Source organism: Epinephelus fuscoguttatus, linkage group LG23 (assembly GCF_011397635.1).
Source record: "Epinephelus fuscoguttatus linkage group LG23, E.fuscoguttatus.final_Chr_v1".
In the NCBI taxonomy this organism is placed as follows: domain Eukaryota; kingdom Metazoa; phylum Chordata; class Actinopteri; order Perciformes; family Serranidae; genus Epinephelus; species Epinephelus fuscoguttatus.
This window is the reverse complement of record NC_064774.1, coordinates 6,105,363-6,132,543: the sequence shown is the minus strand read 5'-3', so window position 1 is coordinate 6,132,543 and position 27,181 is coordinate 6,105,363. Positions and strand designations below refer to the sequence as shown.

Genomic DNA, 27,181 nt, shown 5'->3' with positions numbered 1-27,181 from the left:
GGCTGGACTTGCTCTGCTGTTAAAGTAAAGCATTTCCACGGTACAGCACATGTGGTGAGTTTGAGCTGAACAAATCAAAAGTTTATTGATGTGGCACCAGTATCACTAAATGTTTCACAATAAAATGATTTGTATGATTTTGTAGAGATCGTCTTTTACGTTGACATTAAAGTGGCTTTTTCTACAGAGTGAGTGGGATACAGTTTGTGCAGAGGCTCAAACTCAAACCATCAATACTAGAATACACACCAATGTAACTGAGTAAATCTGATCTGAATATTGTGGAGGCGCTCTGCTGGAACAATGTGAGTCGCGCCTCTCTTAGCTGCTGGTTGGAAGTAGTGAGAAATAGAGCTTCCTAGTTTATTGATATTTGGGAAATGTATTTGTAAAAAATGGTGACATTGAAGATGCACAGCTCAGATTAAAGATGCAAACTAATGTGCAGATGGTGTGCTGTACCCTGTCCTTAATGTCTGCTTAGATTATACATTTTGTTTTAATGCATTATTATTTATTTTTATGTATGGAGATTTTTTTAAAATTATTATTACTTTTGTCTGTATGATGCCGTGTGTTCTAACTGCGGGGGGTTTGTGTAACTTGTTAATGTTTAAAATCAATTATCATATGTTTACAAAGTGGCTTTTTATGATGGATTTTTTAATGCTGCAAAACAATAAAACAGTAAAAATTGAAAGGTCAATAACTTTCCTGCCCTTTGTTTGTATCTCCATGTCTTGTTAATATTAATATTCTTTCTTTGGTATGTTGGAAAGATTTAAACCGTCTTCTGGTACAAACATTTCCAACATGAAAAACCATCTGAATTTCTTTCGTTGCTTTTGGTGATTAGTTCTGTCGACGTAAGTAAAGCACAAAGCACAGCAGCTGAAGTGAACACTGGATCTTTATTGATTGAGCAGAGTTCAGTCGTGGCTCCACAGAGTTGAGCAACAGGGAGGACAATTTGGAAACATCAGGTCATTCCATGAACACTGGTTACAGAAACAGGGCAGCGACATTTGCACAAAGTGCTGACAAGAGTCAAGTCCAACAAACATGATGAAACTGTTTGACATGATCTTGAAATCCCAGAATGATTTACGAACAGATCAACAGTCTAAAGGTCTGAAAGCACCTTTTCATGTTGGCCTCAAATATTTAGCTAACCCCAGCTTCAGTGTGCGCTTCTGAGTCTTACTTCATGCTCTTGATTTTTGGGCTTTACTACACAGATATAAAAAAGGGTACATGATCATGTTTTGTCCAGTTAAAAAGCAGCCGATCGGATAAACATGCGAACAGTTTTCAAGCTGTAATTGGCCGGTTTATACGTCACCCACACGACTCCGTTTTCAATCTCATACGGTGTGTTTTTCTCCGGGTCGTACGTGCCTTTATAATAAATCCCATTCAGATTAGCCGACTGGCAGTTGTTGTACCACCACCCGCCCCCGTACATCTCTGCGCAACTCTCCTCCCACTTGTCGTTGTCTTTGTCGAAGGTGCTGAATTTCATCCCGCCGTGGGACAGGTAAGACGCCATGTCAGAGTTAGGCATTATCAGAGCGTCCCCGGCATCCCCGGTGTACCCAGACACATGCAGCCGGTACCCCTCCACCTCCGAGCCAACCCTGACTGTGTACTCAGCACTGGCTACGCCTCCTTCCCAATCCTCCATTTCCACCTTCAGTATGGTCTCACCCTGATTAGTCAGCAGGTGGAGGTTCTGGTTGCCTAGCCAAAACTCCCCCTTTCCCTTCGCGTCAACCGAGCCAAACCCGTTGCGGTATTCGCCCAGGTGCGATTGAAGCTGAGCGCGCCACTCTCTCTTTGCTGGACTAACAACCACCCGCCCATTAGCCCCTCCTGCTGGCAGTACACCTCCACCACCTGTGTGGAGTCCATGCCGCCAGGTTTGATCTTAAACAGGCCGTTCGATTCCCCTTTCAGGTGGTTCCGGTGGGCTTGGACACAATCTGCGAACACAGAGGGGCACACCGCAGACCGCGAGTTAGCTTGGACCGGCTTTGGCTCGGCTGGCTCAAATTTAGTGCAGTGATAAAAGCGCTGACGGTCACTTTCCCTGCAACATGGCTGACACTTGTGCCAAACCCACTGATGTCAGTCTTTGTCTGGACCATCCTGCTGATGCTCCTGATGCAGATAGAATTTTAAAGTTATTCAGGGGGTTTGTGGCTCCTCAGAGTTCTGTTGGGGAAAGTTGGACTTGTTTAAACGTTAACTTTATTATATGTATTTGTCAGGAACACGTACGAAAAAACTTTAATCTCAAACAAGCGAAAAAGGCCACTTTCTATCAGCAGCTCCTAAACGCTGACAACCAGCAGAAACAAGTCTTGTGATATTTTAAATGTGCTCCTGACGCTCGTCCCAATGAACCCAGTATGTTTTTGATAATCTGCATTAGAAACATCAGCAGGATGATGAAGAGTTCCTCCGGTTTACAAAGCAAAATCAGCCCGAAACGTTCATGATCGTCTTCTTTCCTGGATCACACAATCACCCAAAATACCTAAATGACAAATACATCGCAATGAATCTTTAAATCTTTTAGTTTTAGCAATCAACAATGACAATTACTGCGTTCACTTCATAATTTTGGTACATAAGGCTAGCTTGCAAGCTAGCTGATGCTAAAGACTGCTCTCTAGCTGAATGCGTCGTTCTGCGCCGCAGAGGTTTTACTCCAGCTCTGAGGTTTTGGTACCTTTTCCTGTATAATCGGTGTGCCGCTCGGTATGCGTGCTCGTCAAACTCCGGGCGTGGAAATCAGGAAGGTCATCATCTGCAGCGTTCGTCCCGAAACTGCCGAAGTCTGAGCCAAATAGATCCTCGAACCCAGTTTTGGTATCTCCAGAGAGGCTTCCCTTGGTGTCACTGGTGTGGACGGTCTTGGTCATAGTAGAGAAAGAGGAAGAGGAGGAGGAAGAGGAGGAAGATGTGTGGCTGAGGCTGGGGACGACGGAGCTAATCCCTCCCGTGGAGAGGTCTGTCATACTCTGGCACTCAGGGCCTCCTTCAATCACCTCCTCCGTCTTTTCCACCGGCCCGTCCTTTGTGTCGACGGTGGTCGTCCTGGTGCTCTTGGTGCAGGTGATGTGGCTTGTTGACACTCCGCCCAGACTTGAAAAATCGCTGCCTCCAAGCTCAGTGATGGATTTAGATAACGTGGAGGAGGAGGAGGAGGAGGTGGAGGTGGAGGTGGAGGTGGAGGAGGAGGAGGAGATGGATGATGATGAGGATGTAGACGAAGAGAAGGAAGTACCTGGGTCCTTGGAGATGGTTGCTGGGGATGAGCTGGAGCCTTCCTCCTCTAGGATCAACTGGACTGTGTTCACCTGAGAAAGAAAACCAAGAATGAATTATAACTCAAATGTGTGCGTCGTTCCAGAAAAGATGACGTTATGTTTGTTTTGTACAAATTACGGCAAATTCTTTGGTGGAAATTATTTCTAGACCCTGTAAAACCTTCACAGTCCAGCACAGAGAGTCACTCACATCAGGGAACATGTCTTCTCTCTGCTGCGCTGCCACAGTGGTGTCCTTGGACTTGTGGAGAGTTTCCACATTGGAGTCCTTCAGAAGTCTGCTCTTCATCACGGACAGCGACCCCACGGACTCAATTCTCTGACCTGATTGGGCGTCCAGCTGGTTAATCTGGGAGATGGACAGAAAGCGGAAACGGCTTCTTACCAAACGGACTCATTTGTCACATCGTGGTCACTGCAGTGGGCAGCTATTTAAAAAACAAGTCTTGATGTTGTAGTTGCATTTAAGTCACTACAGTGGACCCTTGTGCATCATGCCATACGCTGCCACCCACTGGCCAGGTGTTGTCAGTGCAACACAAATCTCTGAAAACCAAGATGGCTGACAGAACACAAGACATGTCGTGCAGCTAAAGAATATCTTGCCAGTCCTGATCTGCCCGAGGACATACGGCTGTCTGAGTCACTGTCTTCGTTTAAGTCTCTCCTTTTTTTAATACAGAATTTTGCAGGCGCAGCTCTCTTCAACCAGAATTAGACGACTGAACTGTATATTACTTTATCAGGAGAACAAACTTTTATAAAGCAATAAGATAATACCCTGAAATAAATAAGCTTAAATTAAGTCATTCAAATCTCTTAATCTTTAATCACAGTCTTTCACAAAATTTTAAGGATAAAACTAAACTTCTATTTTATTTTTACTCCTTAAAGTTATTTACTCAATGCATCTTTTACCTTAATCTTAATATGGCACATTTGGAGGAAGGCCTGTAAGACTAAGGGTTTCTGTCGATCATGAAAGTAAAGATATAAAGATGCCGTCCGGCTCTGGAGCCAAACAAAACAATCCTACTTACTAATACCCCTTAGCCCTTGCCCATGACCCCTTAGCCCTCGAAATGAAGCAACGAGGGTTAGGGGTTGAAATCTTTCCCTAGGAATTGGGACACCACTCACTACGTCACTGCGTCGGTTACGTCCACACATACGTAACTATTTTAAACAAGAAGCTGTAAAACATCTACATTTCCAACCGGCATCTGCAATGGAGTCTCCAGTTGAGTTCATCCTACCGATCGTGTTTGCATTATTCATCATGCTTCGTTTGATGAACAACAGACGACAGGGGACTTCTGCTAGCTAGCTAACCAGCTAACATTACGAGGCAGCATAGTTATACTAGCTGGCGTGTTGTCGTAAAATGAAAGGTCCGACAATTTTGCAGAACAGGACAGATGACAGACACCAGATAGTGCGAGCTAGCTAGCTAGCTAACAAGCAACCTGACGACAGTAACGTTAGCTATGTATGAACTTTTTTCCCCGTCTCTTACTCGGTGGTAGTCATGGCGACGTCTAACCCTCGCTGGCAAGTCAGCATCTGAAATCTATCGCTCCGAAGGGCTAGTTTCATGCCCACTCCCCCTCATTATGCCCCCTACCCCTACACGCAAAAAGGAAGTGGGACACCACTGCCCCTCGCGGGAACACGCAAATGTAGGGGTGGGGATAAGGGGGGGTATTGGGACGGGCCCTTAATGTGGCGTCTATGTAAGTCTATGTAAGACTGCAGACACATTCAATTTGTAGCGTACATGACTCGGCACAAACCATGCCTACTGGTTCAAGACAAACCCAACGACAAGTCACTTATTTTAACGCTGTTACAGCACAACGCTGTCATGAACAAATATGCAGCTAAGTGTCGCAGTAATCCACATTATTATCTGTGATTAGGTAACATGATGTAGCCTTTACCCTTACCTTAACCATAACACCTCTCTTTTAAGCTAATACTTGATAGCTAATGGCTAACTTAGCATTTTCTTTAAAGCTTCTGCTTTAGGGCCAAGAGGCGAAGGGAGCTGATCGCTGGCTGACATGTAGGAATGGTGGGCGAGTCATGTGGCCAGTTGGCGGGTCACATAGCTGCTCTGGCTGCAGCTGGTTACAGATACACAGTTGAAGTGGTTGCAGTAAAAAGGCTGCAGACCAAATAGATCTTAACATCGTTCAGCAGTATTCAGACGTGGAAGCTTTCATAATTAATAGTGTTAAATCCAGTTTAAAGCCAATTCAAAGCTCACCTGTTTGTCCAGTTCCACGTAGCTGTCCTTGTCCACACTGTACTCAGAGTAGCTTTGGCAGGATCCTTTGCAGGAGCGGAGCTTAATATCGATATCCACCTGACAGAGGAGACGAAGAATTAGAAAATGAGGGAGGTCACACAAATCAACTCTGCAGAAACTCTGACAGTGAATAAAATGATGAGTCTCATCTGTGTGCATGGAGAACTTACTCAAGTCAAGAGAAAACGTGCCTGAATCTGAGTCTCTGACGTCTGTGTTGCTAAATATAAAATCTTATGCCTTTGAAATGAATCATTTCTGAAAAACAGCTTTTTAACTTTAACTAACAACAGCTGAATCACAGAAACGTCACTCTGTCTGTGTGAAGAAGAAACTAAGTGAACGCCGCTGGTGACGTAGCCTCGCTAACTTTAGCTGAAGCTAAAACTACATTTTATTCTACACAATTAATTGATCCAATACTAATGGAGAAAAAAACTTCTTAACTCCTGCTAAAGCTAACTAGCATAGAAGCCACTTTCCTCCGACGTGATGAAATAAAGAAACGATCCTGTGCGGCACTACAGTGAGAGACTTTCTCAAATGAATCTTCATCCTCAAATTAATGACAGTATATCAAAACAATTGGAAACTTAAAAAAAAATAGCATCTCAAAATAACCATACTTTTTCAAGGAAATGCGAAACTTTTTGAAAAAAGACATATTTTCTTGTCTCAAAATGAAGACATTGTCTAAAAAAATGACTTAGTATATCGAAACAATGAGAAACTTCCTTATAATTATGACTTTGTCTCTCAAAATGATTTTGTATCTCAAGAATAATGAGAAAAGGTCTCAAAATAACGACTTAGTGTTTAAAAACAAAAAGAAACTTCCTTAAAAATATTAAGAAACTTTCTCAAAATTATGACTTAGTCTCTCAAAATGATCTTGTATCTCAAAAATAATGAGATAAAGTCTCAAAATAACAATACTTTTTCAAGAAAATTAGAAACTTTTTGAAAAAAGACATTTTCTTAGAAATTATGAGAAACGAATTTTTTTAACTGTATTTAAAAGATCGTGTCTCAAAATGAAAAAAAATATTGACTTCAATCTCAAAATGGGCCTCAGTCAAACCACTGAGAGAGTTTCTCCTTATTTTGAGATACTTTGGAATTATTTCCATAAAGTTGTTTATTGTAATGATTTGTTTATTTCTATTTAATCCCCACCTGCTGTGGTCTCTAAATAATCAACTATAAGTTGTCAAAATTAAGTTTATACTCTAGAACACATTTTGTCCTTATCCGAAGGCAGAGCAGGATCTGCACTTTAAAGTGTTGGCTCTATGGCAGTGATGATTTTAGGTAAAATAATAACTTCCTTAAAAAGGTGTAAAATTAAAGTAACAACATTTGTTTCTGTTTGGCAGTTTGTCAACTCGCCCAAAGACTTCTGAGGCGTCTTGGAAAATTGTCTCTTATCTTACGTTTACAGTACTTCCTGTCATTCATCAGAAACAGCCGGAGCGTTCGCCGCACCCCTGCGTGTGAACATGTCCCTGCTGTGCCTCCGTACCTCCAGCCTCTGCATCTCCACCACCTGGTCTTTGACTCGATCCTTCAGGGCGCCAGGACACTCAGCTGCCTGTCGATCCTGATCTTCATGTCTGTGATTCTCTGCCGCAGATTCTGGGCCAGGTCAAAGTAGTTGTTGTCGTGATCCTGGTGGAGGGAGCGGGCATGGATAGATGAGCACGGTGATGACGCACAGGCGGGCAGACTGACTGATACTTGATGTGAAGTTCTACATCAACACTGACCACAGAGCATTAAAGGTATATCTACCATAACACTTGAATTATTCTGTGGGCTTGATTTTAGCCCATTTTGTTTGTTGTCTCTGTATCTTCTGCCCCTTGGTCTTATCTTAAAGAAACATGGCGTCGCTTACCACCTATATGCAGACGACTCCTATCCTAAGTGCGACAATCTATGACCTATCTATGACCTGTATATTTCCTATGTGTATTTCTCTATATGCTTATGTGTATTTTTGTGCAGCACTTTGGTGACTTCATGCTTTTGAAATGTGCTATATAAATAAAATGGACTGGACTGTGTGTCTGTAAGGATCAGTGAATATGATCAGAAATGCTGGAGGTGGCTGGAAACTTCAAAATCATACTCTGACGGGGAAAGTGTTTAAGATGGAGACTGGAATCATCAGTCGATTCAGATTCAGAAGTGGAGCCGTCGTTGTCCGATCAGGCTCTGAGATAACGTTAACGTTCAAACTCTAGAACGAATATTTGTGTTGAACAGGCGAATCTGATTCGACTGACGACTCTGTTTATGTGAAAGAGCAACTGAGTGTTTCTGACTCTGAGTCCTTCAGGAACATTTTCAGCAACACATTGAAAAGAGAGAGAATCTAATGAGTTCAGATGAACTCCATCAGTGGGATCAATCTTTTAAAAGTTGTGTATGAATTTCTACACGTCATGAACACACACACACACACACACACACACACACACACACTAACCAGCGTCGATGGTGAGTCTCTCCCTCAGGATGGTGAAGGTCTCTTTGGAATGGTGGTCGGTGTTGCGGTAGTTGGCCTTGTTCTGCTCCAAGAGGCTGCGGATCTTCTCGATCTTCTTCAGCAAGTCGTGGTCGTCTTTGTCCATCAGACCCTGGATCCTGCAGCCCGATGGGCATTTAGGGCCCTGTTGGAGGACATGTGACACTTGACTTTAACGCCCTCACAACTACTCAGACTGGATGAAATGAAGTGATAGGACGAAGAAACAACACAAGGTTCAGCGCTGATGGAGCAGGAAGTGAGTTGTACCCAGTTGTCAGAGGTGCAGAAAGGCCACTCCTTCTCAGTGGCACATTTTTCGCTTCTGGTGGCGGGCTCCACCGGGCGCGCTCCTCTAGGGTCGATATGCGCAGCCTGGAGAGAGAAAACATTTAATTTAGATTCAGGAGCAGAAAAATATGATGATGATGATGATGATGATGATGATGATGGTGATGATGCTGAGTAATATGTGTATTTTTAAAAGGAAATAAAACACCTGTTGTTTAGATTGACGTTAACGTTGATAACATTATGGGTTCAGCTTTTCAAATGTAATTTTTGACTTTTATATGATTTTTATTTATTGATTTATTTTCACATTAAACTTTTTAAAAAAAAATTAGCTTGCAGAGTTTTGCACATTGTCGTTTGTGCTGTATGTTTGTATAAAAGCTGCGATATTAATAAAGTTGAGCTGAAGTGAATAAAAGCACATTGCTTGTTTTCTTAGACTGTAAAGATTAATAATATGAGCATATGATAATAACTGAGAGAACTTTCGATATTATTGTATACTAAATATTCCTGGTAAATGCAGCATTATGTAACGTAATCTTTTCAAAACTTTTTTTAAACATTTTTTAATAGTTTGAAGTTGTGAATTCTTGTCTGAGATGAGGCTGTTTTGTGACACAGAGGAAGTTTAGAGGTTAAAAAAAATACATGAAAGAAGATCAAAATATTTAATAAATCAAATCTATTTCTCACACACACATACGCACATATATACTGCCGAAGGGTTGGCACGAGGTTTGTGTTGCTCCACCCTGTGTGGGAGTCAAACCCCCAGTCTTCCACACCAACGTCGCTAGTCTTAACCACTGATCTATCACGCTAAAATAACATTTAAATACAATAAAACAATAAAAATGAAAAATAAAAAATGCAAAAATAAAATGAAATCATAATAATGGCTGTGAGTCATGAGTTAGCTACAGCTGCTAAATCAGAGGACATATTTCTGAGCCCACATTACTTGAATGTCTCGGAAAACAACAAAAATATATGATTCTAGTTCTAGGGTGAAAAGGACTGGATGTATGTTCTACAGACAATAATGAAATGAGCTTGTGTGCCACAGAGAAAATAATATTTTATACACATATATTACTTTTATTAAAATTACTATCATATAAAGAGCTACATGACATATTGTATATATGGTGTGGCCTGTATACTTTGGATCTGCACCTGTTTTTATGTTTGCACTCTTCCCACTTTGTCCTGCAGCTGCAGCTCAGCACTCTCCCTCAGGATAGTTATATTATTTCTCATTAACAGAAGACACGAGAGGTGAAAAGCATGTTTTGCAGGCACGCATGCACTGGTCAATTTTCAGATTCGGGGCTTTGTTGGATTTCATACCGTGGCTTCTCTCAGACTGGAGGAAACTAAACGTCCCACAGACACATTCAGGTGTTTCAGTGTGACATGAAGTACATATTTTAAAGTTTTATCTAAGAGTTAAAATGTTTAACCTGCACAAGTAACGAGGCAGGAAACAGTGACATTAGGCAACACAGAGCAGGTCAGAGTATCAAACAATAAAATAAAAGGTGCACACAAAAAAATAATTGTAAAAAAATAAGTGTTTTAGTTTTTTAAAAATGTTTGAATGTATTAAACTGTGATGTGAGACTCACCAGAGCTGAAGCCACAAACATCAAACTGAGAAAGACGAGTCGCTCCATCTTTGTTTCTGTCGTCCTCCCGCTGTGTGAAGAAGACTGGTCACTGAATGTTTCTCTGACGGCGCTGACGCTCTATTTGAAGCCTCCTGGTTCAAGCCGACAAACCTGTGAGTCAGCAGGAAACCTTGGTCAGGTCAGATCAGAGCTGAGTCACCTGTGCTGTCCGCACTGATCGATGCTGTTTGTTGCTCAGATCAGTCACTGCAGGACTTACCGGCATTAATGCAGAATGTTTTCTCACAGCAAACAGTGACAAACACACTCATATCAGTGACAGAGATGTGGGACTGCTACTTGTACATGAATCAACACATGTGCAGGAGATACTGGAGTATGAAGTGTGGCCTGGAACTGCAAGATCAAACACTCAAAAACAGAAGCAGGAAACAATAAAAAAGCAAAAAGAAAGAAACATAAAACTATAGAAAATACAGCAAAACATTTTAAAAAACTTTAATAGAACAAACACTTTTTAAAACATAATAATAAATATATATTGAAAAAACAGATCAAATAGAAATAACATAGAAAACCATTTTAAAAATACATTTTGAAAAATCAAAAAACAAGTTAAAAAAATAAAAATATATTTAAAAAATATAAATTTTATAAATATTAAAAAATATAGAAAAGGAATTAAAAAATAGCTAGAAAAAAATAAAGAAATAAAAAATATGGTAAAATTATAACTGAAGAACATTTTAAAAATGGATAGAAAAATTAAAGAAAATATTTTATAAATAGAAAAAATATAGAAAAATGTAAATGTGGAAGAAGTAAACATTTTAAAGATATTAAAATATATAAATATTTTTACAAAAGAAACAATGTAAAAAATAGTGAAAAACTTTGTTTTTAAAAAAAGGATAAATATAAAAAAAGAAATATATTAATAAATAAAGAAACTTGTTAATAAGAATAAAAGTATCATAAAATATAAGGAAAATGTACGAAAATTAATAGAAAAAAATATATAACAAAACTGTACATAAATGGACAGAAAAATATAATATAAAATATTAAATATTTATCATCCTACTTCTCTACACTGTTATTATCATGAACACAAGTCAGACACAAGATATAAAGTCGTTTTGTCTTGTGGGGAAGAAAAACATCAAAACATCCACAGAAGTCATTTTTATGGAACAAACTAACCTTCTGAGGATCTCTGGACCCGAGACAGTCGGTCAGCACTGATGGATGTGATGAGCTGAGGAGTGGTGAATGAAGCAGGAGCGCCACCTGCTGGAACCAGCACTGTTCACAGCTGCACAATGTGGAGTGTGAAACACTGCGACAGAGAGCAGGGCTACATCTTCTTTGCTCCCACAGGCAGCTCGCAGGTGTCAGACACATTTAACACTCTTTAAAACCTTTCCCAGATCATTTTAAAAACTAAATTCAAAACCGATTTTTGAACAAATGATATTTTTCTCAGTCAAACATTGCGTAAAGAACGCATGAACTTAAGAACTTAACCTTTGACATTGTATTGTCCACAATGTGGTTTTCACCAGTGGCTGTTTTTGCCTTCCTGCCATCCATTTCGACGTACCAGCGAGAAGCTAGTCTTCATCACTGTGGGATCAGTGACGCCCTGTTATCTGGCTGAATGTGAATTTAGGGGTCAAAGTTTTTGTAGTAGGCTTTCACATTTAAAAAAATCCTACCATCTGATGAGGCTTGATAATATTAGCTGATTAAAGTGATTAATTACATATTTGTTAGCGATTAAATTAACTGCCAACTGACTTAATAATCAATTAGCGGGTCTGAGTAATTAAAAAAAGTCAAAATTCTCTGATTCTACCTCCTTAGATGTGATTATTTTCTGCTTTCTTTCCTCTTCTGTGACAGTAAAGTGAAAATATTTGGAGTCTGGGAAACACTGGAAACATTCTCTTACATCTATAGACCAAACAACTAATCGATTAATCAAAAAAATAACACTCAACTGATTAATCGGAAATATTTTTTTTTTTTTTTATTGCAGTCCTAGATTTAGATGTTAAAACACAGCACAACCCGATTTCTCCATGATTTTTTTTTTTTAAATTTTGTTCTTACTGGCTGCCGCCTGATTTAACTTTATTTTTACCCGTGCCCATATTCATAAGTTTATATAAAAATTTTTTTGTTTTTTTAGAATATTTTATTTTCAGCTTTCAATTCAATCAGATATACATGAAAACACAAACATACAACTCCAAACCCCTTCCCCAACCCACCCACGAACTGAAAGAGAGAGAGAGGAGGAGAAAAAATAAATAAATAGATAAATAAAATTAATAAATAATGAAAATAATATAATAATGATTTACAAAAAAAAAAAAAAAAAAAAAAAAAACGGTCGAGGGGCAAGGAAGACAACAGTAAGCACTGACAACAAAGAGCTTGCAAAAACTACAACCCGTCCACCATAGAAGCTGGCAATGTGTCCATATATGCTAAATAGGGCTGCCACATCTCTGTAAAAGTATTATAGTCATTCCTGAGTGTATATGTAATTTTTTCAAGTGGAGCACAGCTATTCATTTCTGAAACCCATCTTCCTATAGAAAATTGGGAGTCAGACTTCCACATGATGGCGATGCACTTCCTGGCAAGCACAAGGCCAGTGAGAGGAACCTCTTTTGAGCTTTTCTTAATCGTGCATCAATATTTGTAGTATCTCCCAATAAGCAGGTTTGAGGATCTAATGGGAGATGCAGTCCTAGGAGTTTTCTAATGATGTCAGAGAAATCATGCCAGAATGTGTTAAGTTTTGTGCATAACCAAGTGCAGTGTAGGAATGAACCCTCTTCTATATTCCATCTAAAACACAGGTTGGATATCTCAGGTTTATATTTATGTAATTTCTGTGGCGTAAGATAGGTCTGATGAAGAAAGTTATAATAAGTCAGCCTGTATCTGGAATTAAGAGTGGCAGTTAGACTTTTTTGACACAATTCAGCCCAGAGCTCTGTACCTATTGTCACACCCAAGTCGGACTCCCATTTCTCCCTTGATTTATGTAAACCTGGTTTTGGAGCATTATCCATCAAGAGGGAGTACACTTTTGAAATAAGACGAGGTGTGTTACCCTCATGAAGCAGTCTTTCCAGATCACCGAGCATGGGTAAAGTCATTTCAGGTCCCAAAGCAGATTTAAGAAATGATCTTAACTGTAAATAAAAAAAGAAGTTTCTGCTGGACAGATCATATTTCCTCCTTAGGTCCTCAAAAGACATCAGGCATCCATCCTTATAGCAGTCCTCCAAATGACGAATCCCTTTCTGGTGCCAAGTTTCCAGGATCTTATTATCCACTGACATAGGTATGAGTTCGTTCTGTTTCAGTGATGTTTTGGGGGAAAATATATTTTTTAGTCCAATATTTTTCTGGACTTCATGCCACATTTTGATGACATGGGTCAAGACAGGGTTGTCAGTTCTTCTGGAGATGGTTGTAGGTGTCCATTTATAGATAAAGTCTGCAGGAACATTTTCTTTAAGAGCATACATTCCAATTGAAACCCAAGGTGGGACATTTTCCCGTTCAAATAAAAAAGAAACAAGTCGTATTTGGGCAGCCAAATAATGCTTTTGAAGGTTAGGCAGTCGAAGACCCCCCAGTTTATAGTCCCATGTAAGTTTTTCCATTGAGACCCTTGGAGTCTTACCACTCCTTATGAATTGTCCAATATGTTTATTCATATTTTTAAAAAAAACTGGAAGGCACTGGAATCGGTAAGGACTGAAAGAGGTACTGCAGCCTTGGTAACAGATTCATTTTAATGCAATTTATTCGGCCGATCAAAGTAATAGGTAAATTCATCCATTTCTGTAACTCCTCTATTATTCGACTAACTAGTGGTAAGTAGTTGAGTTTGTACACATTTTTAAGGTTGTTATCCACCATAATTCCAAGGTATCTTATCCCGCTTGGAGACCATTTAAATGGACCTCTTTGCTGATATTCAGTGTAGTCAAAATTTGAGAGTGGGAGAATTTCACTTTTGTCGTAATTGACTTTATATCCAGAAACAGATCCAAATGCATGCAAAACAGTTTTTAATTTAGCAAGGGAATCAAATGGTCTTGTTAAGTACGGGATTATATGATCTGCCATAAGATTAATTTTATGTATCGTCTGGTCCACTTTCACACCCTTTATCTCTGAATCTTGTCTGATTATCTCGGCCAGAGGTTCAACAGATATAACGAAAAGCCCAGGGGATAAGGGACACCCTTGTCTGCTCGATCTACTGAGGGGGAAGGCAGTGGACATTTGTCCATTAATAATTATTTTGGCCTGTGGTTTCTTATAAAGCGTTCTGACCCAATTAATAAAATAGGAGCCAAATCCAAATTTAGATAGAACCTTGAATAAATAGGGCCACTCAAGCCTATCAAAGGCCTTTTCCGCGTCCAGGGTAACGGCTATACTAGGTTCAGTACTGGAGGTTGCCATATGAATAACATTAAGTAACCTACACATGTTACTGGCAGAGGATCTCTTCTGAATAAAGCCAACCTGGTTTCGGTTTATCAATTTTGGTAAGAATTTACTCAACCTGTTTGCCATAGCTTTAGAAATCAATTTATAATCCGCATTCAAGAGTGAAATTGGTCGGAAAGAGGAGCATTTTAAGGGGTCTTTGTTTTTTTTTTTGGATCACTGTAATTATAGCCATTGAAAATGAATCAGGGAGGCTTTGTGTTTTAGATGCTAGATTAATTACATCCATAAGGAGAGGTATATAAAAGTTTTTTTTAACTCGTTACACAACTGTTAAGCCGCAGCTTCATCAGGCAAAGATTCCGTCTTCATGCATGTCTGGACAAACGTACTTTTAACATGCACAAGAGAGCGCAGTGTTATAAATAAGCAGAAATAAAAACAGTGATTGTGTTTATTGGAAAAGGCCCTCTCCAAACTGAGTTACAAAGCGCTGCTGAAAAGAAACAGAAACACCCACTCTTCACTTCCACTGTGATCTATCAAACCTGCCTCCGTGGAGCCCTTTCACTCCAGCTCTGCAGGATCAACCGCCTCCAGCAGCTCCTCCAGAACAACCTGGTTCTGTCCGATGTCCTCAAACTGGGTCAACAGTTCCCTCTGGACGGTTGGGATGGTCTTATACTCTGCCGACGGCTCCGGGCCGACGTCTACAGGCTGCAGCTTGACGTGTGGGACGTCTTCAGGAGGCGTAGCGGACTTCTTTGTCTGCTTGTCCATCTGCTCCATGTCAGCTTGAAGCGACTGATAGCCGAGATGATCGACGCTGAACGGTGACAGCGACCGGCAGGACCCAGAGCAGGCTCGCAGCTTCATGTCAATGTCCACCTGGTGACACAAGACAACATACATATCAGTATTCCCCTAAAGAGGACATGTGGCAGACTCATGTTGTTATAAGATATTCAGTATGTGTGGTGTCAAACATTAAGTCTGATTTGATTAGGGATGCACAATATTCTCATGTTAGCAAACAGTTGGTTTTTGCACATCCAGCAGTTACAGAGCAGAATGATATTTCATCAGGAGTCTTTGTGTTTGTGTCACCTGATGAACGTCAGTCCAATATTCTCTCTGTTAGCTCCTTTTCTGGTCTCCACCACCCCCTGAAGGAAATATCTGTGTCTACAGCACATACATTCTCCACTGTGTTCACCAGCTGGTTGGTACCTGTGTCTGTCTGCTAACTGTGTCCGTTAGCTGTCAGGTAGTGCAGCAGTGAGACGAAACAGAAACAGCACAGCTGCCACAAAACCAAAACGATGAGCTGAAAGACACCAAACGCTCCGTATAACAATCTCTCGTCACATCTCACCTCTGCTCGATACAAGTCCTCCAGTTGTTTCTGGACGTTGCCGCGGAGCTCCACCAGTTGTAGCGACAGCTTGGATGACCGTTTCCGTAGCAACGTAAGGTTCCTCGTCAATCCTTCGGCGTTTTCCACAAACTTCAGCTCTGACACTGGAGACAAACACAGTGTTAGTCAGCCGCCATTACTTCAATCATCCTGTCTGTATTTAGTCCAGAACACAAAAACAAACAGTCTCACTGTATCTGTTGACGATGACTCTCCGGTTGTAGTTGTAGATGCGTGTCGTCACCGTCATGGACTTCTCAGACATGTCTTCGTACATCTTTGCTGTCTTACACACCATCCTCAGTCTCCTCTCCACCTTGCTCTCCAGTTGCAAGATCAGACCCTGGAGTCTGCAGCCAGAGGGGCATTTAGAAACCTGTGAAGAAGAGCACGAGGGTTTACTGCTGTATCTGAGAGAGATCTGAGAGAAATGTGAGGCCACTCTGACCTTGACCTTTGAGCACCAAAACACAATAAGTTCATCGCTAAGATGTTTGAAATTCCCTCAAGGTGTTCTTGAGATGTTGCGTTCTCGACAATGAGTCAGACGCAAGGTCACACTGACCTTTGACCAAAAAGATTTCATCAATTCATTAATGAGCCCTAAATTTGAGGAAATTCCCTTAAGAAGTTTTTGAGACATTGTGTTTATATGAGAATGAGACATGGAGACCTCTGACCACCAAAATCAGTTCATCGCCCAGTCTGAATGGACGTTTGTGCCAAATTTGATGAATTTTCCTTGAGGCCTTCATGAGCTATCACAGTCTCAAGAGTGAGACGAATGTGAGGCCACTCTGACCTTGACCTTTGAACACCAAAATACAATAAGTTCATCGTTAAGGCCATGTGGATGTTTGAGCCAAATTTGGACAAATTCCCTCAAGGTGTTTTTGAGACATTGTGTTTATATGAGAATGAGACACGGAGACCTCTGACCTCCAAAATCAGTTCATCGTCCAGTCTGAGTGGACGTTTGTGCCAAATTTGATGACTTTTCCTTGAGGCCTTCATGAGATATTGTGGTCACGAGAATGAGACAAATGTGAGGTCACTCTGACCTCTAACCTTTAACCACCAAAATCGAATCAGGTCATCATTAGGTCCAGTGGATGTTTGAGCCAAATTTCAAGACATTCTGTCAAGGCCTTCCTGGGATATCATGGTCACGAGCATGGGACAGATGGACAACCCTAAAACATAATGCCTTGGACCACAGCTATCACCGGCACGGAGGCATGAAATCAGTGTTGGTCTCTATAGCTGATTTCCCCGTACCTGACAACCAGGAGAGTGAATTTATAGCTCATCCATTAAAATGTTCTTAATGTTATGTACATTAAGGGCGTGGCTGCTTTGAGTGACAGGTGGGTGACATCCATTGACAAGTCGCTACCACAGTGACAACGCTGGTTAGGTAACGTAACCATGGTGCTCAATCAGCATTTGGTTGATTCCTTTTTTTTTGGCAAGTACATTTGGGTTTAATGGTTTTGAGCCTGGTTTCTGCGAGCAAAAATGAGCATTGGTATTATCCCAGTTAACCATTATTATAATAATACACAGTGCTAACCAAGCTAGCAGCTAGCATTAGGGTTAGCTCTACCCTCTCGTCCAAAAACGGTCACTTTTGGCTTCAGAAATCTATGATGGCGACGACCAGAATTCCAAATCGCAGGCTTTAAAACCAGAGAGTAGAGTTTTCTGACTCTTACCTTGAACTAAAATATCCAGAAGCAAAGTTGTCTACACAAACTGAGCTCTGGACTCAAGTCAAAAGTCATGCATTGAGTTTTATCTAAGAGGGAAGCCTGGCGTGAGTTAATTCATTCATTTACTGTTGTGGTGTGAAAATGCTCCTTCACATATTCTGAAATTACATTTTTACAAAACAGGTATAGATCCGATTGTGTGCAACGCTGTTATAAATAAGTGTTACAGAGAGGAGTTGATGTTTGTGTTGGTGTGTTTCTCACCCAGTCATCGTCTGAACACAGGGCGACGCCTGAGGGCGTCCCTCGACAGTGTTGCTTCATGTATGTCTGGGACTGACTGTAGGGCTGTCGGCCATCTTGATTCTGCTGCTTCAGTCTTATACAAACTGCAGAAAAACAAACAAACAAACAAACAAAACGCACTGTGGTTAGTTCACCTCCAACTGAACTCTGAATCAGACACGACGTCACAGATAAAAGGTGTTGTAAGAGGACAAAGATCCAACGTGATGATTTCTAACACGGCAAATTGAATCCAACATGAATGCAAGTTTGAAGCTCAGGACTAAGAAATCTTTGATGGTTTCCTCAAATTAAAATATGACTTGTGATTTTTATTTTATGTCATTCCTCAGAGGAATAGTCACTGTAATCAAGAATAATGGACCTCCATGAATTCAAAGCTGGACCCTCAGGCGGAGCAAAGTTAAGTGCTCATACGTGTACACGATGGATATTTACACAGCGTGACTGAAAATATAAATTGAAGGTAATAATTTGTTGTAGTGTGTTTGAAAATATGACAGATATTTAGATTTGATTATGTGTCTCACATTTATAACAGAAGTAGAACATTCAATCAGACAACAAACCAAACAGGAAGCTGCGGTGGAATTATTTTTATTGTCTTCCTATTTTAATATGTTAAAATGCGACATAAACATTTTTATATTGTTATATGACATGTGGAATAAACCAAAACTTAAACGCATCTCAAACTAAGGAGTTGATTATTGATTTTAGACATAACAGAGACACAGCTAAAGGAAGCATTGTTCACAAGTGTCACCTCTTACAAATATTTAGGCACCTGACACTGCAGAGAATTCACCTTCTATAAACTAAGGTCGTCTTTCCATCAGTCCCGTCATCCTCTGCTGTTTCTATCAGTCTTTACTGTGCTGTCATTTATCTGCAGGTTTCACAGCCTCACAGTGACAGACAGAAACAGCACCCTTATAATCTGCTCTCAGATCACAGCAGTGACACAACGGGGACTGACCGGTTGTTGTGATCAACAAATTAGTTTCTTCTGGACAACATGTTCTACAGGTGAATTTTATCTGTTGCCGTCATTAGGGCGATGTTACGCTTTCACCTGCCTGTGAAACTAACAGTTATTTAAAATATTTTTATTGTTTTTCTAAAATCTCTTTTATTGATAATCTATTTACTTTTTTTTTTACTTTTATTCATTACTCATCTCTTTATGCGTCTACATGTTGCTGTTTATTGTAGTATAAAAAATAAGTTACAATTAAACACGATATTCAGCCGCCTTACGTTAAGATGAATCCCCTTCACTGGTCCAAATTTCTGTTAGAAAACAAATACTTGTTTCGATGACTGAGTCAGACATTTGTTGAACATGTGATTCCAATAACTTCCAGCGATAACTGACCCTCGAAGAAGGAAGTGAAGGGCTGGACTTGCTCTGCTGTTAAAGTAAAGCATTTCCACGGTACAGCACATGTGGTGAGTTTGAGCTGAACAAATCAAAAGTTTATTGATGTGGCACCAGTATCACTAAATGTTTCACAATAAAATGATTTGTATGATTTTGTAGAGATCGTCTTTTACGTTGACATTAAAGTGGCTTTTTCTACAGAGTGAGTGGGATACAGTTTGTGCAGAGGCTCAAACTCAAACCATCAATACTAGAATACACACCAATGTAACTGAGTAAATCTGATCTGAATATTGTGGAGGCGCTCTGCTGGAACAATGTGAGTCGCGCTCTCTTAGCTGCTGGTTGGAAGTAGTGAGAAATAGAGCTTCCTAGTTTATTGATATTTGGGAAATGTATTTGTAAAAAATGGTGACATTGAAGATGCACAGCTCAGATTAAAGATGCAAACTAATGTGCAGATGGTGTGCTGTACCCTGTCCTTAATGTCTGCTTAGATTATACATTTTGTTTTAATGCATTATTATTATTGTAATAATTATTATTACTTTTGTCTGTATGATGCCGTGTGTTCTAACTGCGGGGGGTTTGTGTAACTTGTTAATGTTTAAAATCAATTATCATATGTTTACAAAGTGGCTTTTTATGATGGATTTTTTAATGCTGCAAAACAATAAAACAGTAAAAATTGAAAGGTCAATAACTTTCCTGCCCTTTGTTTGTATCTCCATGTCTTGTTAATATTAATATTCTTTCTTTGGTATGTTGGAAAGATTTAAACCGTCTCCTGGTACAAACATTTCCAACATGAAAAACCATCTGAATTTCGTTGCTTTTGGTGATTAGTTCTGTCACGTAAGTAAAGCACAAAGCACAGCAGCTGAAGTGAACACTGGATCTTTATTGATTGAGCAGAGTTCAGTCGTGGCTCCACAGAGTTGAGCAACAGGGAGGACAATTTGGAAACATCAGGTCATTCCATGAACACTGGTTACAGAAACAGGGCAGCGACATTTGCACAAAGTGCTGACAAGAGTCAAGTCCAACAAACATGATGAAACTGTTTGACATGATCTTGAAATCCCAGAATGATTTACGAACAGATCAACAGTCTAAAGGTCTGAAAGCACCTTTTCATGTTGGCCTCAAATATTTAGCTAACCCCAGCTTCAGTGTGCGCTTCTGAGTCTTACTTCATGCTCTTGTTTTTGGGTTTTACTACATAGATATAAAAAAGGGTACATGATCATGTTTTGTCCAGTTAAAAAGCAGCCGATCGGATAAACATGCGAACAGTTTTCAAGCTGTAATTGGCCGGTTTATACGTCACCCACACGACTCCGTTTTCAATCTCATACGGTGTGTTTTTCTCCGGTCGTACGTGCCTTTATAATAAATCCCATTCAGATTAGCCGACTGGCAGTTGTTGTACCACCACCCGCCCCCGTACATCTCTGCGCAACTCTCCTCCCACTTGTCGTTGTCTTTGTCGAAGGTGCTGAATTTCATCCCGCTGTGGGACAGGTAAGACGCCATGTCAGAGTTAGGCATTATCAGAGCGTCCCCGGCATCCCGGTGTACCCAGACACATGCAGCCGGTACCCCTCCACCTCCGAGCCAACCCTGACTGTGTACTCAGCACTGGCTACGCCTCCTTCCCAATCCTCCATTTCCACCTTCAGTATGGTCTCACCCTGATTAGTCAGCAGGTGGAGGTTCTGGTTGCCTAGCCAAAACTCCCCCTTTCCCTTCGCGTCAACCGAGCCAAACCCGTTGCGGTATTCGGCCCAGGTGCGATTGAAGCTGAGCGCGCCACTCTCTCTTTGCTGGACTAACAACCACCCGCCCATTAGCCCCTCCTGCTGGCAGTACACCTCCACCACCTGTGTGGAGTCCATGCCGCCAGGTTTGATCTTAAACAGGCCGTCGATTCCCCTTTCAGGTGGTTCCGGTGGGCTTGGACACAATCTGCGAACACAGAGGGCACACCGCAGACCGCGAGTTAGCTTGGACCGGCTTTGGCTCGGCTGGCTCAAATTTAGTGCAGTAATAAAAGCGCTGACGGTCACTTTCCCTGCAACATGGCTGACACTTGTGCCAAACCCACTGATGTCAGTCTTTGTCTGGACCATCCTGCTGATGCTCCCGATGCAGATAGAATTTTAAAGTTATTCAGGGGGTTTGTGGCTCCTCAGAGTTCTGTTGGGGAAAGTTGGACTTGTTTAAACGTTAACTTTATTATATGTATTTGTCAGGAACACGAAAAAACTTTAATCTCAAACAAGCGAAAAAGGCCACTTTCTATCAGCAGCTCCTAAACGCTGACAACCAGCAGAAACAAGTCTTGTGATATTTTAAATGTGCTCCTGACGCTCGTCCCAATGAACCCAGTATGTTTTTGATAATCTGCATTAGAAACATCAGCAGGATGATGAAGAGTTCCTCCGGTTTACAAAGCAAAATCAGCCCGAAACGTTCATGATCGTCTTCTTTCCTGGATCACACAATCACCCAAAATACCTAAATGACAAATACATCGCAATGAATCTTTAAATCTTTTAGTTTTAGCAATCAACAATGACAATTACTGCGTTCACTTCATAATTTTGGTACATAAGGCTAGCTTGCAAGCTAGCTGATGCTAAAGACTGCTCTCTAGCTGAATGCGTCGTTCTGCGCCGCAGAGGTTTTACTCCAGCTCTGAGGTTTTGGTACCTTTTCCTGTATAATCGGTGTGCCGCTCGGTATGCGTGCTCGTCAAACTCCGGGCGTCGATATCAGGAAGGTCATCATCTGCAGCGTTCGTCCCGAAACTGCCGAAGTCTGAGCCAAATAGATCCTCGAACCCAGTTTTGGTATCTCCAAAGAGGCTTCCCTTGGTGTCACTGGTGTGGACGGTCTTGGTCATAGTACTGGAAGAGGAAGAGGAGGAGGAAGAGGAGGAAGATGTGTGGCTGAGGCTGGGGAAGATGGAGCTAATCCCTCCCGTGGAGAGGTCTGTCAGACTCTGGCACTCAGGGCCTCCTTCAATCACCTCCTCCGTCTTTTCCACCGGCCCGTCCTTTGTGTGGACGGTGGTCGTCCTGGTGCTCTTGGTGCAGGTGATGTGGCTTGTTGACACTCCGCCCAGACTTGAAAAATCGCTGCCTCCAAGCTCAGTGATGGATTTAGATAACGTGGAGGAGGAGGAGGAGGAGGTGGAGGTGGAGGTGGAGGTGGAGGCGGAAGAGGAGGAGGAGATGGATGATGATGAGGATGTAGATGAAGAGAAGGAAGTACCTGGGTCCTTGGAGATGGTTGCTGGGGATGAGCTGGAGCCTTCCTCCTCTAGGATCAACTGGACTGTGTTCACCTGAGAAAGAAAACCAAGAATGAATTATAACTCAAATGTGTGCGTCGTTCCAGAAAAGATGGCGTTATGTTTGTTTTGTACAAATTACGGCAAATTCTTTGGTGGAAATTATTTCTAGACCCTGTAAAACCTTCACAGTCCAGCACAGAGAGTCACTCACATCAGGGAACATGTCTTCTCTCTGCTGCGCTGCCACAGTGGTGTCCTTGGACTTGTGGAGAGTTTCCACATTGGAGTCCTTCAGAAGTCTGCTCTTCATCACGGACAGCGACCCCACGGACTCAATTCTCTGACCTGATTGGGCGTCCAGCTGGTTAATCTGGGAGATGGACAGAAAGCGGAAACGGCTTCTTACCAAACGGACTCATTTGTCACATCGTGGTCACTGCAGTGGGCAGCTATTTAAAAAACAAGTCTTGATGTTGTAGTTGCATTTAAGTCACTACAGTGGACCCTTGTGCATCATGCCATACGCTGCCACCCACTGGCCAGGTGTTGTCAGTGCAACACAAATCTCTGAAAACCAAGATGGCCGACAGAACACAAGACATGTCGTGCAGCTAAAGAATATCTTGCCAGTCCTGATCTGCCCGAGGACATACGGCTGTCTGAGTCACTGTCTTCGTTTAAGTCTCTCCTTTTTTTAATACAGAATTTTGCAGGCGCAGCTCTCTTCAACCAGAATTAGACGACTGAACTGTATATTACTTTATCAGGAGAACAAACTTTTATAAAGCAGTAAGATAATACCCTGAAATAAATAAGCTTAAATTAAGTCATTCAAATCTCTTAATCTTTAATCACAGTCTTTCACAAAATTTTAAGGATAAAACTAAACTTCTATTTTATTTTTACCCCTTAAAGTTATTTACTCAATGCATCTTTTACCTCAATCTTAATATGGCACATTTGGAGGAAGGCCTGTAAGACTAAGGGTTTCTGTTGATCATGAAAGTAAAGATATAAAGATGCCGTCCGGCTCTGGAGCCAAACAAAATAATCCTCCTGGCCACTACCCCTTAGCCCTTGTCCACTACCCCTTAGCCCTTGGCCACTGCCCCTTAGCCCTTGCCTTGCCTCTTAGCCCTTGTCCACTGCCCCTTAGCCCTTGCCTTGCCTCTTAGCCCTTGTCCACTACCCCTTAGCCCTTGTCCACTACCCCTTAGCCCTTGGCCACTGCCCCTTAGCCCTTGGCCACTGCCCCTTAGCCCTTGGCCCTACCCCTTAGCCCTTGGCCACTGCCCCTTAGCCCTTGCCAGCCTGCCCCAGCCCTTAGCCCTTTCCCTACCCTTAGCCTAGCCCTTGGCCACTGCCCTTAGCAGCCACTGCCCTTGGCCCTACCCCTTAGCCCTTGGCCACTGCCCCTTAGCCCTTGGCCCTACCCCTTAGCCCTTGGCCACTACCCCTTGGCCCTCGAAATGAAGCAACGAGGGGTAGGGGTTTAAATCTTTGCCTAGGAATTGGGACACCACTCACTATGTCACTGCGTCGGTTACGTTCACGCATACGTAACTATTTTAAACAAGAAGCTGTAAAACATCTACATTTCCAACCGGCATCTGCAATGGAGTCTCCAGTTGAGTTCATCCTACCGATCGTGTTTGCATTATTCATCATGCTTCGTTTGATGAACAACAGACGACAGGGGACTTCTGCTAGCTAGCTAACCAGCTAACATTACGAGGCAGCATAGTTATACTAGCTGGCGTGTTGTCGTAATGTGAAAGGTCCGACAATTTTGCAGAACAGGACAGATGACAGACACCAGATAGTGCGAGCTAGCTAGCTAACAAGCAACCTGACGACAGTAACGTTAGCTATGTATGAACTTTTTTCCCCGTCTCTTACTCGGCGGTAGTCATGGCGACGTCTAACCCTCCCTGGCAAGTCAGCATCTGAAATCTATCGCTCCGAAGGGCTAGTTTCATGCCCACTCCCCCTCGTTATGCCCCCTACCCCTACACGCAAAAAGGAAGTGGGACACCACTACCCCTCGCGGGAACACGCAAATGTAGGGGTGGGGATAAGGGGGGGGTATTGGGACAGGCCCTTAATGTAGCGTCTATGTAAGTCTATGTATGACTGCAGACACATTCAATTTGTAGCGTACATGACTCGGCACAAACCATGCCTACTGGTTCAAGACAAACCCAACGACAAGTCACTTATTTTAACGCTGTTACAGCACAACGCTGTCATGAACAAATATGCAGCTAAGTGTCGCAGTAATCCACATTATTATCTGTGATTAGGTAACATGATGTTGCCTTTACCCTTACCTTAACCATAACACCTCTCTTTTAAGCTAATACTTGATAGCTAATGGCTAACTTAGCATTTTCTTTAAAGCTTCTGCTTTAGGGCCAAGAGGCGAAGGGAGCTGATCGCCGGCTGACATGTAGGAATGGTGGGCGAGTCATGTGGCCAGTTGGCGGGTCACATAGCTGCTCTGGCTGCAGCTGGTTACAGATACACAGTTGAAGTGGTTGTAGTAAAAAGGCTGCAGACCAAATAGATCTTAACATCGTTCAGCAGTATTCAGACGTGGAAGCTTTCATAATTAATAGTGTTAAATCCAGTTTAAAGCCAATTCAAAGCTCACCTGTTTGTCCAGTTCCACGTAGCTGTCCTTGTCCACACTGTACTCAGAGTAGCTTTGGCAGGATCCTTTGCAGGAGCGGAGCTTAATATCGATATCCACCTGACAGAGGAGACGAAGAATTAGAAAATGAGGGAGGTCACACAAATCAACTCTGCAGAAACTCTGACAGTGAATAAAATGATGAGTCTCATCTGTGTGCATGGAGCGAACTTACTCAAGTCAAGAGAAAACGTGCCTGAATCTGAGTCTCTGACGTCTGTGTTGCTAAATATAAAATCTTATGCCTTTGAAATGAATCATTTCTGAAGAAACAGCTTTTTAACTTTAACTAACAACAGCTGAATCACAGAAACGTCACTCTGTCTGTGTGAAGAAGAAACTAAGTGAACGCTCGCTGGTGACGTAGCCTCGGCTAACTTTAGCTGAAGCTAAAACTACATTTTATTCTACACAATTAATTGATCCAATACTAATGGAGAAAAAAACTTCTTAACTCCTGCTAAAGCTAACTAGCATAGAAGCCAATTTCCTCCGACGTGATGAAATAAAGAAACGATCCTGTGCGGCACTACAGTGAGAGACTTTCTCAAATGAATCTTCATCCTCAAATTAATGACAGTATATCAAAACAATTGGAAACTTAAAAAAAATAGCATCTCAAAATAACCATACTTTTTCAAGAAAATGCGAAACTTTTTGAAAAAAGACATATTTTCTTGTCTCAAAATGAAGACATTGTCTAAAAAAATGACTTAGTATATCGAAACAATGAGAAACTTCCTCATAATTATGACTTTGTCTCTCAAAATGATTTTGTATCTCAAGAATAATGAGAAAAGGTCTCAAAATAACGACTTAGTGTTTAAAAACAAAAAGAAACTTCCTTAAAAATATTAAGAAACTTTCTCAAAATTATGACTTAGTCTCTCAAAATGATCTTGTATCTCAAAAATAATGAGATAAAGTCTCAAAATAACAATACTTTTTCAAGAAAATTAGAAACATTTGAAAAAAAGACATTTTCTTAGAAATTATGAGAAACGAATTTTTTTAACTGTATTTAAAAGATCGTGTCTCAAAATGAAAAAAAATATTGACTTCAATCTCAAAATGGGCCTCAGTCAAACCACTGAGAGAGTTTCTCCTTATTTTGAGATACTTTGGAATTATTTCCATAAAGTTGTTTATTGTAATGATTTGTTTATTTCTATTTAATCCCCACCTGCTGTGGTCTCTAAATAATCAACTATAAGTTGTCAAAATTAAGTTTATACTCTAGAACACATTTTGTCCTTATCCGAAGGCAGAGCAGGATCTGCACTTTAAAGTGTTGGCTCTGTGGCAGTGATGATTTTAGGTAAAATAATAACTTCCTTAAAAAGGTGTAAAATTAAAGTAACAACATTTCTTTCTGTTCGGCAGTTTGTCAACTCGCCCAAAGACTTAATCCCTTTTTCTTGACTTCTGAGGCGTCTTGGAAAATTGTCTCTTATCTTACGTTTACAGTACTTCCTGTCATTCATCAGAAACAGCCGGAGCGTTCGCCGCACCCCTGCGTGTGAACATGTCCCTGCTGTGCCTCCGTACCTCCAGCCTCTGCATCTCCACCACCTGGTCTTTGACTCGATCCTTCAGGGCGGCCAGGACACTCAGCTGCCTGTCGATCCTGATCTTCATGTCTGTGATTCTCTGCCGCAGATTCTGGGCCAGGTCGAAGTAGTTGTTGTCGTGATCTGGTGGAGGGAGCGGGCATGGATAGATGAGCACGGTGATGACGCACAGGCGGGCAGACTGACTGATACTTGATGTGAAGTTC

The 27,181-nt window shown here is 41.4% G+C and overlaps 1 protein-coding gene and 2 pseudogenes across 1 annotated transcript; all 3 read right to left on the bottom strand.

Annotated features, from left to right (window-relative positions):
* Positions 1–892: 892 nt before the first annotated feature.
* LOC125883422 (fibrinogen alpha chain-like) lies at positions 893–27,133 on the bottom strand (annotated as a pseudogene).
* Positions 13,365–18,484, bottom strand: LOC125883430 (fibrinogen alpha chain). The gene is made up of 4 exons (XM_049567704.1): positions 17,986–18,484; positions 16,202–16,385; positions 15,968–16,113; positions 13,365–15,480 (listed from the first exon to the last, which is right to left on the bottom strand). The coding sequence occupies exons 1-4, from the start codon at positions 18,043–18,045 to the stop codon at positions 15,160–15,162; spliced, it is 711 nt and encodes a 236-aa protein (XP_049423661.1). The 5' UTR covers positions 18,046–18,484; the 3' UTR covers positions 13,365–15,159.
* On the bottom strand, positions 20,293–22,267 carry LOC125883432 (fibrinogen alpha chain-like; annotated as a pseudogene).
* Positions 27,134–27,181: the final 48 nt, after the last annotated feature.

Bases quoted from the DNA above. Each gene is read 5' to 3' on its own strand.
- LOC125883430 (XM_049567704.1), bottom strand. From the start codon at position 18,045: ATGAAGCAACACTGTCGAGGGACGCCCTCAGGCGTCGCCCTGTGTTCA. The intron at 16,114-16,201 runs GTGAGACTGTTT...GTTTGTCTCCAG, and splicing joins AGTCATCGTCAACAGATACA to TGTCAGAGCTGAAGTTTGTG. The intron at 15,481-15,967 runs GTGAGATGTGAC...TTGTGTCACCAG, and splicing joins AGGACTTGTATCGAGCAGAG to GTGGACATTGACATGAAGCT.